The sequence below is a fragment of the Oncorhynchus gorbuscha genome, linkage group LG22, assembly GCF_021184085.1.
Source record: "Oncorhynchus gorbuscha isolate QuinsamMale2020 ecotype Even-year linkage group LG22, OgorEven_v1.0, whole genome shotgun sequence".
Classification (NCBI taxonomy): domain Eukaryota; kingdom Metazoa; phylum Chordata; class Actinopteri; order Salmoniformes; family Salmonidae; genus Oncorhynchus; species Oncorhynchus gorbuscha.
Window position 1 is genome coordinate 48,208,691 of NC_060194.1, and position 14,347 is coordinate 48,223,037.

Sequence of the window (14,347 nt, forward strand, 5' to 3'; positions counted from 1 at the left end):
TGCGAGGGGGGGAAAAAAACAAATTACGTCGTCAGAGTTTAACATTCCCATCATCAGTCTCATCCGTGATTATCAACGTGCATATTGCATGAGCAAAACTAAGCAGTTTAGCATTATTATGAAAAATTATTATATCAGATTACTACTCCAATACTGTCAGATTATAAACAATGATATCAGATTACTACTCCAATACTGTCAGATTATAAACAATGATATCAGATTACTACTCCAATACTGTCAGATTATAAACAATGATATCAGATTACTACTCCCATACTGTCAGATTATAAACAATGATATCAGATTACTACTCCCATACTGTCAGATTATAAACAATGATATCAGATTACTACTCCCATACTGTCAGATTATAAACAATGATATCAGATTACTACTCCCATACTGTCAGATTATAAACAATGATATCAGATTCCTACTCCCATACTGTCAGATTATAAACAATGATATCAGATTACTACTCCCATACTGTCAGATTATAAACAATGATATCAGATTACTACTCCCATACTGTCAGATTATAAACAATGATATCAGATTACTACTCCCATACTGTCAGATTATAAACAATGATATCAGATTCCTACTCCCCTACTGTCAGATTATAAACAATGATATCAGATTACTACTCCAATACTGTCAGATTATAAACAATGATATCAGATTCCTACTCCCATACTGTCAGATTATAAACAATGATATCAGATTCCTACTCCAATACTGTCAGATTATAAACAATGATATCAGATTACTACTCCCATACTGTCAGATTATAAACAATGATATCAGATTCCTACTCCCATACTGTCAGATTATAAACAATGATATCAGATTACTACTCCCATACTGTCAGATTATAAACAATGATATCAGATTACTACTCCCATACTGTCAGATTATAAACAATGATATCAGATTACTACTCCCATACTGTCAGATTATAAACAATGATATCATATTACTACTCCCATACTGTCAGATTATAAACAATGATATCAGATTACTACTCCCATACTGTCAGATTATAAACAATGATATCAGATTACTACTCCCATACTGTCAGATTATAAACAATGATATCAGATTCCTACTCCCCTACTGTCAGATTATAAACAATGATATCAGATTACTACTCCAATACTGTCAGATTATAAACAATGATATCAGATTCCTACTCCCATACTGTCAGATTATAAACAATGATATCAGATTCCTACTCCAATACTGTCAGATTATAAACAATGATATCAGATTACTACTCCCATACTGTCAGATTATAAACAATGATATCAGATTACTACTCCCATACTGTCAGATGGGAGCAGCATTTTGTTTATTTTTATTTATGAAATCAATAAAACATCACTCCAAACGGGTAAACTGCTGTCGGCTGTTTGTGACACAACATTATAATAACCTAGCAAGCATAACCCATCTGTCTAGTACCACACCTATAATACTAACCATAACCCATCTGTCTAGTACCACACCTATAATACTAACCCATCTGTCTAGTACCACACCTATAATACTAACCCATCTGTCTAGTACCACACCTATAATACTAACCATAACCCATCTGTCTAGTACCACACCTATAATACTAACCCATCTGTCTAGTACCACACCTATAATACTAACCCATCTGTCCAGTACCACACCTATAATACTAACCATAACCCATCTGTCTAGTACCACACCTATAATACTAACCCATCTGTCTAGTACCACACCTATAATACTAACCATAACCCATCTGTCCAGTACCACACCTATAATACTAACCCATCTGTCTAGTACCACACCTATAATACTAACCATAACCCATCTGTCTAGTACCACACCTATACTACTAACCATAACCCATCTGTCTAGTACCACACCTATAATACTAACCCATCTGTCTAGTACCACACCTATAATACTAACCATAACCCATCTGTCTAGTACCACACCTATAATACTAACCCATCTGTCTAGTACCACACCTATAATACTAACCATAACCCATCTGTCTAGTACCACACCTATACTACTAACCCATCTGTCTAGTACCACACCTATACTACTAACCATAACCCATCTGTCTAGTACCACACCTATACTACTAACCCATCTGTCTAGTACCACACCTATAATACTAACCCATCTGTCTAGTACCACACCTATACTACTAACCCATCTGTCTAGTACCACACCTATAATACTAACCATAACCCATCTGTCTAGTACCACACCTATACTACTAACCCATCTGTCTAGTACCACACCTATAATACTAACCCATCTGTCTAGTACCACACCTATACTACTAACCCATCTGTCTAGTACCACACCTATAATACTAACCCATCTGTCTAGTACCACACCTATAATACTAACCATAACCCATCTGTCTAGTACCACACCTATAATACTAACCCATCTGTCTAGTACCACACCTATAATACTAACCATAACCCATCTGTCTAGTACCACACCTATACTACTAACCCATCTGTCTAGTACCACACCTATAATACTAACCCATCTGTCTAGTACCACACCTATACTACTAACCCATCTGTCTAGTACCACACCTATAATACTAACCATAACCCATCTGTCTAGTACCACACCTATAATACTAACCATAACCCATCTGTCTAGTACCACACCTATAATACTAACCATAACCCATCTGTCTAGTACCACACCTATAATACTAACCCATCTGTCTAGTACCACACCTATAATACTAACCATAACCCATCTGTCTAGTACCACACCTATAATACTAACCATAACCCATCTGTCCAGTACCACACCTATAATACTAACCCATCTGTCTAGTACCACACCTATAATACTAACCATAACCCATCTGTCTAGTACCACACCTATAATACTAACCATAACCCATCTGTCTAGTACCACACCTATAATACTAACCATAACCCATCTGTCTAGTACCACACCTATAATACTAACCATAACCCATCTGTCTAGTACCACACCTATAATACTAACCATAACCCATCTGTCTAGTACCACACCTATAATACTAACCATAACCCATCTGTCTAGTACCACACCTATAATACTAACCCATCTGTCTAGTACCACACCTATAATACTAACCATAACCCATCTGTCTAGTACCACACCTATAATACTAACCATAACCCATCTGTCTAGTACCACACCTATAATAATAACCCATCTGTCTAGTACCACACCTATAATACTAACCATAACCCATCTGTCTAGTACCACACCTATAATACTAACCCATCTGTCTAGTACCACACCTATAATACTAACCATAACCCATCTGTCTAGTACCACACCTATAATACTAACCATAACCCATCTGTCTAGTACCACACCTATAATACTAACCCATCTGTCTAGTACCACACCTATAATACTAACCATAACCCATCTGTCTAGTACCACACCTATAATACTAACCATAACCCATCTGTCTAGTACCACACCTATAATACTAACCCATCTGTCTAGTACCACACCTATAATACTAACCATAACCCATCTGTCTAGTACCACACCTATAATACTAACCATAACCCATCTGTCCAGTACCACACCTATAATACTAACCATAACCCATCTGTCTAGTACCACACCTATACTACTAACCATAACCCATCTGTCTAGTACCACACCTATAATACTAACCATAACCCATCTGTCTAGTACCACACCTATAATACTAACCCATCTGTCTAGTACCACACCTATAATACTAACCATAACCCATCTGTCTAGTACCACACCTATAATACTAACCATAACCCATCTGTCTAGTACCACACCTATAATACTAACCATAACCCATCTGTCCAGTACCACACCTATAATACTAACCCATCTGTCTAGTACCACACCTATAATACTAACCATAACCCATCTGTCCAGTACCACACCTATAATACTAACCCATCTGTCAGTACCACACCTATACTACTAACCCATCTGTCCAGTACCACACCTATACTACTAACCCATCTGTCTAGTACCACACCTATACTACTAACCCATCTGTCTAGTACCACACCTATTATACTAACCCATCTGTCTAGTACCACACCTATAATACTAACCATAACCCATCTGTCTAGTACCACACCTATAATACTAACCATAACCCATCTGTCTAGTACCACACCTATAATACTAACCATAACCCTGTCTAGTACCACACCTATAATACTAACCATAACCCATCTGTCCAGTACCACACCTATAATACTAACCATAACCCATCTGTCTAGTACCACACCTATAATACTAACCATAACCCATCTGTCTAGTACCACACCTATAATACTAACCCATATGTCTAGTACCACACCTATAATACTAACCCATCTGTCTAGTACCACACCTATAATACTAACCATAACCCATCTGTCTAGTACCACACCTATAATACTAACCATAACCCATCTGTCTAGTACCACACCTATAATACTAACCATAACCCATCTGTCCAGTACCACACCTATAATACTAACCATAACCCATCTGTCCAGTACCACACCTATAATACTAACCATAACCCATCTGTCCAGTACCACACCTATAATACTAACCATAACCCATCTGTCCAGTACCACACCTATAATACTAACCATAACCCATCTGTCTAGTACCACACCTATAATACTAACCCATCTGTCCAGTACCACACCTATAATACTAACCATAACCCATTTGTTAAATCTGCTGTCAGACTTTCTAGAGTACATAACAATATACTTTATATTCCTTACTCACCCTTTTTGCTACCAGACGGTTAATGGAGGGATCTCTGAAACCAGAGGATTGTCATCACCAGATAAGCAGGAGATATTTACCCTGATCAGGTCTCTGTCTCTCTCTCTCGCTGTCTCTCTCTCTCGCTGTCTCTCTGTCTCGCTGTCCCTCTCTGTCTTTCTCTGTCTTTCTCTCTCTTTATTTATCTTTCTCCATCTCTCTGTCCCTCTCTTTCTGAATCTCTCTGTCTCTCTCTTTCTGCATCTCTCTCTTTATTTCTCTTTCTACATACAGTGCCTTGCGAAAGTATTCGGCCCCCTTGAACTTTGCGACCTTTTGCCACATTTCAGGCTTCAAACATAAAGATATAAAACTGTATTTTTTTGTGAAGAATCAACAACAAGTGGGACACAATCATGAAGTGGAACGACATTTATTGGATATTTCAAACTTTTTTAACAAATCAAAAACTGCAAAATTGGGCGTGCAAAATTATTCAGCCCCCTTAAGTTAATACTTTGTAGCGCCACCTTTTGCTGCGATTACAGCTGTAAGTCGCTTGGGGTAAGTCTCTATCAGTTTTGCACATCGAGAGACTGACATTTTTTCCCATTCCTCCTTGCAAAACAGCTCGAGCTCGGTTATGTCTCACTTTCTTTCTCTCTTTCTTATAGATCTGTTTAATATAAATGGATGAGGATTTCAAATATAATCGATTGAATGCTGAAGATTGTTAAGTTCCCAAACACTTTCTCTCTCTTTCTAATAGTGACAACAGACATACAGTTTTTCCTCATCAATCTACACACAATACCCCATAATGACAAAGCAAAAGCAGGTTTTTAGAATTTTTTGCAATGTGTTACAAAAAAAAGAACTAAAATATGACATTCATAATTAGATCCTTTTAGTCATAATAATCACATTTACATAAATATTCAGACCCTTTACTCAGTACTTTGTTGAAGCACCTTTGGCAGCGATTACAGCCTCAAGTCTTCTTGGGTGTGACGCTACAAGCTTGGTAAACCTGTATTTGGGGAGTTTCTCTCTTCATCTCTCCAGAGATGTTCGATCGGGTTCAAGGCCGGGCTCAGGCTGGGCCACTCAAGGACAGGAGCTCTGTCAGAGTGACCATAGGGTTTTTGGTCACCTCTCTGACCAATGCCCTTCTCCCCGATTGCTCAGTTTGTCCGGGTGGCCAGCTCTAAGAAGAGTCTTGGTGGTTCTAAACTTCTTCCATTTCAGAATGATGGAGGCCACTGTGTTCTTGGGGACCTTCAATGCTGCAGAATATTTTTGGTACCCTTTCCCAGATCTGTGCCTCGACACAATCCTGTCTCTGAGCTCTACGGACAATTTCTTCGACCTCATGGCTTGGTTTTTGCTCTGACATGCACTGTCAACTGTGGGACCTTATATAGACAGGTGTATGCTTTTACAAATCATGTCCAATCAATTGAATTTACCACAGGTGGACTCCAATCAAGTTGTAGAAACATCTTAAGGATGATCAATGGAAACAGGATGCACCTGAACTCAATTTCAAGTCTCATAGCAAAGGGTCTGAATACAGAAGAGGACAGGCCACCCCTCAGAGCCTGGTTCCTCTCTAGGTTTCTTCCTAGGTTTTGGCCTTTCTAGGGAGTTTTTCCTAGCCACCGTGCTTCTACACCTGCATTGCTTGCTGTTTGGGGTTTTAGGCTGGGTTTCTGTACAGCACTTTGAGATATCAGCTGATGTACGAAGGGCTTTTTTGATTTGATTTAATTTGACTAATGTAAATAAGCTATTTCATTTGTTCTTTTTTTCATACATTTGCCAACTTTTCTAAAAAAAACTTTTTTAGCTTTGTAATTATGTGGCATTGTGTGTAGATTGCTGATGGGGGAGGGTGGGGGGGGGGTGATTTCATCCATTTTAGAATAAGGCTGTAACGTAACAACATGTGGAAAAGGTCAAGGGGTCTGAATATGATCTCCCTAAGCACTGTACATACCATTCAGATATGTATCTATTAATGACGTGACAGACGTGATGTAACTAGTGTACTAGCTTCTAGCTAAGTACTAAGTTCCAGCTACCTTATAGCCAATAGCCACACACGCTGACTTCCACTCTCCACCTAACATGTACATAACCTCCCTCCCTCCCTCTCTCCTCGTGACATGCCTGACCGCCCCCCTCGCTGCCAAAAGTGACTCTAACATGTACATAACCTCCCTCCCTCTCTCCCTCCCTCTCTCCTCGTGACATGCCTGACCCCCCCCCTCGCTGCCAAAAGTGACTCTTAACATGTACATAACATCCCTCCCTCTCTCCCTCCCTCTCTCCTCGTGACATGCCTGACCCCCCCCCCCCGCTGCCAAAAGTGACTCTAACATGTACATAACATCCCTCCCTCCCTCTCTCCCTCCCTCTCTCCTCGTGACATGCCTGACCCCCCCCCCCCCGCTGCCAAAAGTGACTCTAACATGTACATAACATCCCTCCCTCCCTCTCTCCTCGTGACATGCCTGACCCCCCCCCTCAAAAGTGACTCTAACATGTACATAACATCCCTCCCTCCCTCTCTCCTCGTGACATGCCTGACCCCCCCCCCTCGCTGCCAAAAGTGACTCTAACATGTACATAACATCCCTCCCTCCCTCTCTCCTCGTGACATGCCTGACCCCCCCTCGCTGCCAAAAGTGACTCTAACATGTACATAACATCCCTCCCTCCCTCTCTCCTCGTGACATGCCTGAACCCCCCCCTCGCTGCCAAAAGTGACTCTAACATGTACATAACATCCCTCCCTCCCTCTCTCCTCGTGACATGCCTGAACCCCCCCCCCCGCTGCCAAAAGTGACTCTAACATGTACATAACATCCCTCCCTCCCTCTCTCCTCGTGACATGCCTGACCCCCCCCTTCAGGTGTGCAAATCTCTTAGAGACTTTACAGGAAAGACAAACAAGCTGTTAATCGCTGACAAAGGTGACTCTAACACGTATTGATTCAGGGGGTTGAATACTAATCTAATCAATGTGTATTAGTCTTTATTTTATTTAAGTTTTCTTTACAAATGTTAGAATTGTTTTTCTTACACTTTGACATTACAGAGTTTTTTTTTTCATGTAAATCATTGACAAAAAAAAGTGACAATTAAATCCATTTTAATCTCACTTTTGTAACACAACAAAAATGTGGAACAAAAGTCAATGGGTGCTAATACTGTGTGAAGACACTGTACAATCTAGCCGTCAAATCTATGCATCTGCTGTCCTTCCCGGCTGAGTTTGCCACTTGCAGACTCTGGCAAATGCATTGAAATCCCTCAGCCAATGTATGCACAGAGGAAATGTATGCACAGAGGAAATGTATGCACAGAGGAAATGTATGCACACAGGAAATGTATGCACACAGGAAATGTATGCACACAGGAAATGTATGGTAGAAGTAGTGCACTACATCCTATGGGCACTGGTAGAAGTAGTGCACTACATCCTATGGGCCCTGGTAGAAGTAGTGCACTACATCCTATGGGCCCTGGTAGAAGTAGTGCACTACATCCTAATGGCCCTGGTAGAAGTAGTGCACTACATCCTATGGGCCCTGGTAGAAGTAGTGCACTACATCCTATGGGCCCTAGTAGAAGTAGTGCACTACATCCTAATGGCCCTGGTCACAAGTAGTGCACGACATCCTATGGGCCCTGGTCACAAGTAGTGCACTGCATCCTATGGGCCCTGGTAGAAGTAGTGCACTACATCCTATGGGCCCTGGTAGAAGTAGTGCACTACATCCTATGGGCCCTGGTCAGAAGTAGTGCACTAGCCTATGGGCCCTGGTCAGAAGTAGTGCACTACATCCTATGGGCCCTGGTAGAAGTAGTGCACTATATCCTATGGGCCCTGGTAGAAGTAGTGCACTACATCCTATTGGCCCTGGTTGAAGTAGTGCACTGCATCCTATGGGCCCTGGTCACAAGTAGTGCACTGCATCCTATGGGCCCTGGTCACAAGTAGTGCACTGCATCTTATGGGCCCTTGTCACAAGTAGTGCACTGCATCCTATGGGCCCTGGTCACAAGTAGTGCACTGCATCCTATGGGCCCTGGTAGAAGTAGTGCACTGCATCCTATGGGCCCTGGTAGAAGTAGTGCACTGCATCCTATGGGCCCTGGTAGAAGTAGTGCACTGCATCCTATGGGCCCTGGTAGAAGTAGTGCACTACATCCTATGGGCCCTGGTAGAAGTAGTGCACTGCATCCTATGGGCCCTGGTAGAAGTAGTGCACTGCATCCTATGGGCCCTGGTAGAAGTAGTGCATCCTATGGGCCCTGGTCACAAGTAGTGCACTGCATCCTATGGGCCCTGGTCACAAGTAGTGCACTGCATCTTATGGGCCCTGGTCACAAGTAGTGCACTGCATCCTATGGGCCCTGGTCACAAGTAGTGCACTGCATCCTATGGGCCCTGGTAGAAGTAGTGCACTGCATCCTATGGGCCCTGGTAGAAGTAGTGCACTGCATCCTATGGGCCCTGGTAGAAGTAGTGCACTACATCCTATGGGCCCTGGTAGAAGTAGTGCACTGCATCCTATGGGCCCTGGTAGAAGTGGTGCACTGCATCCTATGGGCCCTGGTAGAAGTAGTGCACTGCATCCTATGGGCCCTGGTAGAAGTAGTGCACTGCATCCTATGGGCCCTGGTAGAAGTGGTGCACTGCATCCTATGGGCCCTGGTAGAAGTGGTGCACTGCATCCTATGGGCCCTGGTAGAAGTGGTGCACTGCATCCTATGGGCCCTGGTAGAAGTAGTGCACTGCATCCTATGGGCCCTGGTAGAAGTAGTGCACTGCATCCTATGGGCCCTGGTAGAAGTAGTACACTGCATCCTATGGGCCCTGGTAGAAGTAGTGCACTGCATCCTATGGGCCCTGGTAGAAGTAGTGCACTGCATCCTATGGGCCCTGGTAGAAGTAGTGCACTGCATCCTATGGGCCCTGGTAGAAGTAGTGCACTGCATCCTATGGGCCCTGGTAGAAGTAGTGCACTGCATCCTATGGGCCCTGGTAGAAGTAGTGCACTGCATCCTATGGGCCCTGGTCACAAGTGGTGCACTGCATCCTATGGGCCCTGGTAGAAGTGGTGCACTGCATCCTATGGGCCCTGGTAGAAGTAGTGCACTGCATCCTATGGGCCCTGGTAGAAGTAGTGCACTGCATCCTATGGGCCCTGGTAGAAGTAGTACACTGCATCCTATGGGCCCTGGTAGAAGTAGTGCACTGCATCCTATGGGCCCTGGTCAGAAGTAGTGCACTGCATCCTATGGGCCCTGGTAGAAGTAGTGCACTGCATCCTATGGGCCCTGGTAGAAGTAGTGCACTGCATCCTATGGGCCCTGGTAGAAGTGGTGCACTGCATCCTATGGGCCCTGGTAGAAGTAGTGCACTGCATCCTATGGGCCCTGGTAGAAGTGGTGCACTGCATCCTATGGGCCCTGGTAGAAGTAGTGCACTGCATCCTATGGGCCCTGGAAGAAGTAGTGCACTGTATCCTATGGGCCCTGGTAGAAGTAGTGCACTGCATCCTATGGGCCCTGGTAGAAGTAGTGCACTGCATCCTATGGGCCCTGGTAGAAGTAGTGCACTGCATCCTATGGGCCCTGGTAGAAGTAGTGCACTGCATCCTATGGGCCCTGGTAGAAGTGGTGCACTGCATCCTATGGGCCCTGGTAGAAGTGGTGCACTGCATCCTATGGGCCCTGGTAGAAGTAGTGCACTGCATCCTATGGGCCCTGGTAGAAGTAGTGCACTGCATCCTATGGGCCCTGGTAGAAGCTAGTACACTGCATCCTATGGGCCCTGGTAGAAGTAGTGTCACTGCATCCTATGGGCCCTGGTAGAAGTAGCACTGCATCCTATGGGCCCTGGTAGAAGTAGTGCACTGCATGTCCTCAGCCTGTGAGGTCTCAGCTATGGGTCCTGGGCCCTGAAGTAGTGCACTGCATCCTATGGGCCCTGGTAGAAGTGGTGCACTGCATCCTATGGGCCCTGGTAGAAGTAGTGCACTGCATCCTATGGGCCCTCAGAAGTGGTGACTGCATCCTATGGGCCCTGGTAGAAGTGGTGCACTGCATCCTATGGGCCCTGGTAGAAGTGTCTCCACTGCATCCTATGGGCCCTGGTAGAAGTAGTGCACTGCATCCTATGGGCCCTGGTGAAGTAGTCACTGCATCCTATGGGCCCTGGTAGAAGTAGTACACTGCATCCTATGGGCCTTGTCCTAGTGCACTGCATCCTATGGGCCCTGGTAGAAGTAGTGCTCTGCATCCTATGGCCCTGGTGAAGTAGTGCACTGCATCCTATGGGCCCTGGCCTAGAAGTAGTGCACTGCATCCTGTCCTGGGCCCTGGTAGAAGTGGTGCACTGCATCCTGTGGGCCCTGGCCTTGAAGTAGTGCACTGCATCCTTGTCCTCAGCTATGTGAGGTCTCTATGGCCTTGTCCTCATGCAGGTCTCTGGCCCTGGTAGAAGTCTGGTGCACTGCATCCTATGGGCCCTGGTAGAAGTAGTGTCACTGCATCCTATGGGCCCTGGTAGAAGTGGTGCACTGCATCCTATGGGCCCTGGTCATTAGCTTCTGAATGAAATAATAAACCTTGTGTGTGTGTGTGAGGTGTGTGGCCTTGTGTGTCTGTGTGTGTGTGTGTGTGTGTGTGTCAGTCTGTGTGTGTGTGTGTGTGTGTGTGTGTGTGTGTGTGTGTGTGTGTGTGTGTGTGTGTGTGTTCACGTTTGTGTTCAGCGCGTGTCTGGTTTGCATGACTCATAACGAGACTGTGAGGTTACCATGGCCTTGTCCTCAGCTATGTGAGGTCTCCATGGCCTTGTCCTCAGCTCTGTGAGGTCTCCATGGCCTTATCCTCAGCTCTGTGAGGTCTCCATGGCCTTGTACTCAGCTCTGTGAGGTCTCCATGGCCTTGTCCTCAGCTCTGTGAGGTCTCCATGGCCTTGTCCTCAGCTCTGTGAGGTCTCCATGGCCTTGTCCTCAGCTCTGTGAGGTCTCCATGTCCTTGTCCTCAGCTCTGTGAGGTCTCTATGGCCTTGTCCTCAGCTCTGTGAGGTCTCCATGGCCTTGTCCTCAGCTCTGTGAGGTCTCCATGTCCTTGTCCTCAGCTCTGTGAGGTCTCCATGGCCTTGTCCTCAGCTATGTGAGGTCTCCATGGCCTTGTCCTCAGCTCTGTGAGGTCTCTATGGCCTTGTCCTCAGCTCTGTGAGGTCTCTATGGCCTTGTCCTCAGCTATGTGAGGTCTCTATGGCCTTGTCCTCAGCTCTGTGAGGTCTCCATGGCCTTGTCCTCAGCTCTGTGAGGTCTCCATGGCCTTGTCCTCAGCTCTGTGAGGTCTCTATGGCCTTGTCCTCAGCTCTGTGAGGTCTCCATGGCCTTGTCCTCAGCTCTGTGAGGTCTCTATGGCCTTGTCCTCAGCTCTGTGAGGTCTCTATGGCCTTGTCCTCAGCTCTGTGAGGTCTCTATGGCCTTGTCCTCAGGTCTCTATGGCCTTGTCCTCAGCTCTGTGAGGTCTCTATGGCCTTGTCCTCAGCTCTGTGAGGTCTCTATGGCCTTGTCCTCAGCTCTGTGAGGTCTCTATGGCCTTGTCCTCAGCTCTGAGGTCTCTATGGCCTTGTCCTCAGCTCTGTGAGGTCTCTATGGCCTTGTCCTCAGCTCTGTGAGGTCTCTATGGCCTTGTCCTCAGCTCTGTGAGGTCTCTATGGCCTTGTCCTCAGCTCTGTGAGGTCTCTATGGCCTTGTCCTCAGCTATGTGAGGTCTCCATGTCCTTGTCCTCAGCTCTGTGAGGTCTCCATGTCCTTGTCCTCAGCTCTGTGAGGTCTCTATGGCCTTGTCCTCAGCTCTGTGAGGTCTCTATGTCCTTGTCCTCAGCTCTGTGAGGTCTCCATGGCCTTGTCCTCAGCTCTGTGAGGTCTCTGTGTCCTTGTCCTCAGCTCTGTGAGGTCTCCATGTCCTTGTCCTCAGCTCTGTGAGGGCAGCCCTGCGTGCCATGCGTAATTCCCGTACTGTTACTGTCTGTCAGTCAGCATCATTAACATTTCCAAAACATTAAGGATCGGTTTCTTGGACACAGATTAAGTCTAGTACTGGACCCCAAATGTACTTTCAAAGAGAGAGAGAGATGTTTGCTTTAGTCCAGGATTCATCTATGTCCGGTAAACTGGCCCTTAAATGAGCTAACCTCTTTCCAATTCCAGTATCCTGCACTGTGTTATGTTCAGCGCTGTAATTTATGGCCGAGAGAAAGCATCAGCATGGCTCTGCCATGGCCTCAGACTCTCTCTAATCTGCCTCCGATACTGTACCGTTTCCTACGTGGCTCCCAATGCGAGGAACTACTAACCGAGACTGTTTCTCTCTGTCTCTGTTTTTAGGAGTAAGGGCAGCTCTATATCCCCCTGGTAGAAGGACTCGCCCTCCAACCTCCTCCAGCGTCATGATGGACCTCATTACATTACTTGTGCCCGCCTGCTGGGCCTGTTATAACTACAGTAGAGACTATAGAGCCAGCCTGTTGTTCTACAGACGGACTCTGCTCCGTCAGAAATATAACCTATAGAACGGGCCTCCCCATTCCAGTCAATGATGGCATGATAGATTGTAATTCTATGCTTTGTTCTCAATGGGGCCCGATCCATGTGCTTAACTTGGACTTTGTAAAAAAAATCATCCATTGATGTCAATGCGAGGGGGGGTGGGGGAAACAAATTACGTCGTTAGAGTTTAACATTCCCATCATCAGTCTCATCCGTGATTATCAACGTGCATATTGCATGAGCAAAACTAAGCAGTTTAGCATTATTATGAAAAATTATTATATCAGATTACTACTCCAATACTGTCAGATTATAAACAATGATATCAGATTACTACTCCCATACTGTCAGATTATAAACAATGATATCAGATTACTACTCCCATACTGTCAGATTATAAACAATGATATCAGATTACTACTCCCATACGGGCCTCCCATTCAATGATGGCTGTCAGATTATAAACAATGATATCAGATTCCTACTCCCCTACTGTCAGATTATAAACAATGATATCAGATTACTACTCCAATACTGTCAGATTATAAACAATGATATCAGATTACTACTCCAATACTGTCAGATTATAAACAATGATATCAGATTCCTACTCCCATACTGTCAGATTATAAACAATGATATCAGATTACTACTCCCATACTGTCAGATTATAAACAATGATATCAGATTACTACTCCCATACTGTCAGATTATAAACAATGATATCAGATTCCTACTCCCCTACTGTCAGATTATAAACAATGATATCAGATTACTACTCCCATACTGTCAGATTATAAACAATGATATCAGATTCCTACTCCCCTACTGTCAGATTATAAACAATGATATCAGATTACTACTCCCATACTGTCAGATTATAAACAATGATATCAGATTCCTACTCCCCTACTGTCAGATTATAAACAATGATATCAGATTACTACTCCAATACTCCCATACTGTCAGATTATAAA

General features: G+C 44.6%; 1 protein-coding gene across 1 annotated transcript; it reads left to right on the plus strand.

The window, feature by feature from the left end:
* Positions 1-42: 42 nt before the first annotated feature.
* On the plus strand, positions 43-13,817 carry LOC124009461. The gene is made up of 2 exons (XM_046321272.1): positions 43-1,336; positions 13,680-13,817. The coding sequence occupies exons 1-2, from the start codon at positions 89-91 to the stop codon at positions 13,815-13,817; spliced, it is 1,386 nt and encodes a 461-aa protein (XP_046177228.1). The 5' UTR covers positions 43-88.
* The last annotated feature ends 530 nt before the right edge of the window (positions 13,818-14,347 follow it).

Coding starts and splice junctions, on each gene's coding strand:
- LOC124009461 (XM_046321272.1), top strand. CDS start 89: ATGAGCAAAACTAAGCAGTTTAGCATTATTATGAAAAATTATTATATC. Junction 1,337..13,679: donor TACTACTCCCATACTGTCAG/ATGGGAGCAGCA, acceptor CAATACTGTCAG/ATTATAAACAATGATATCAG.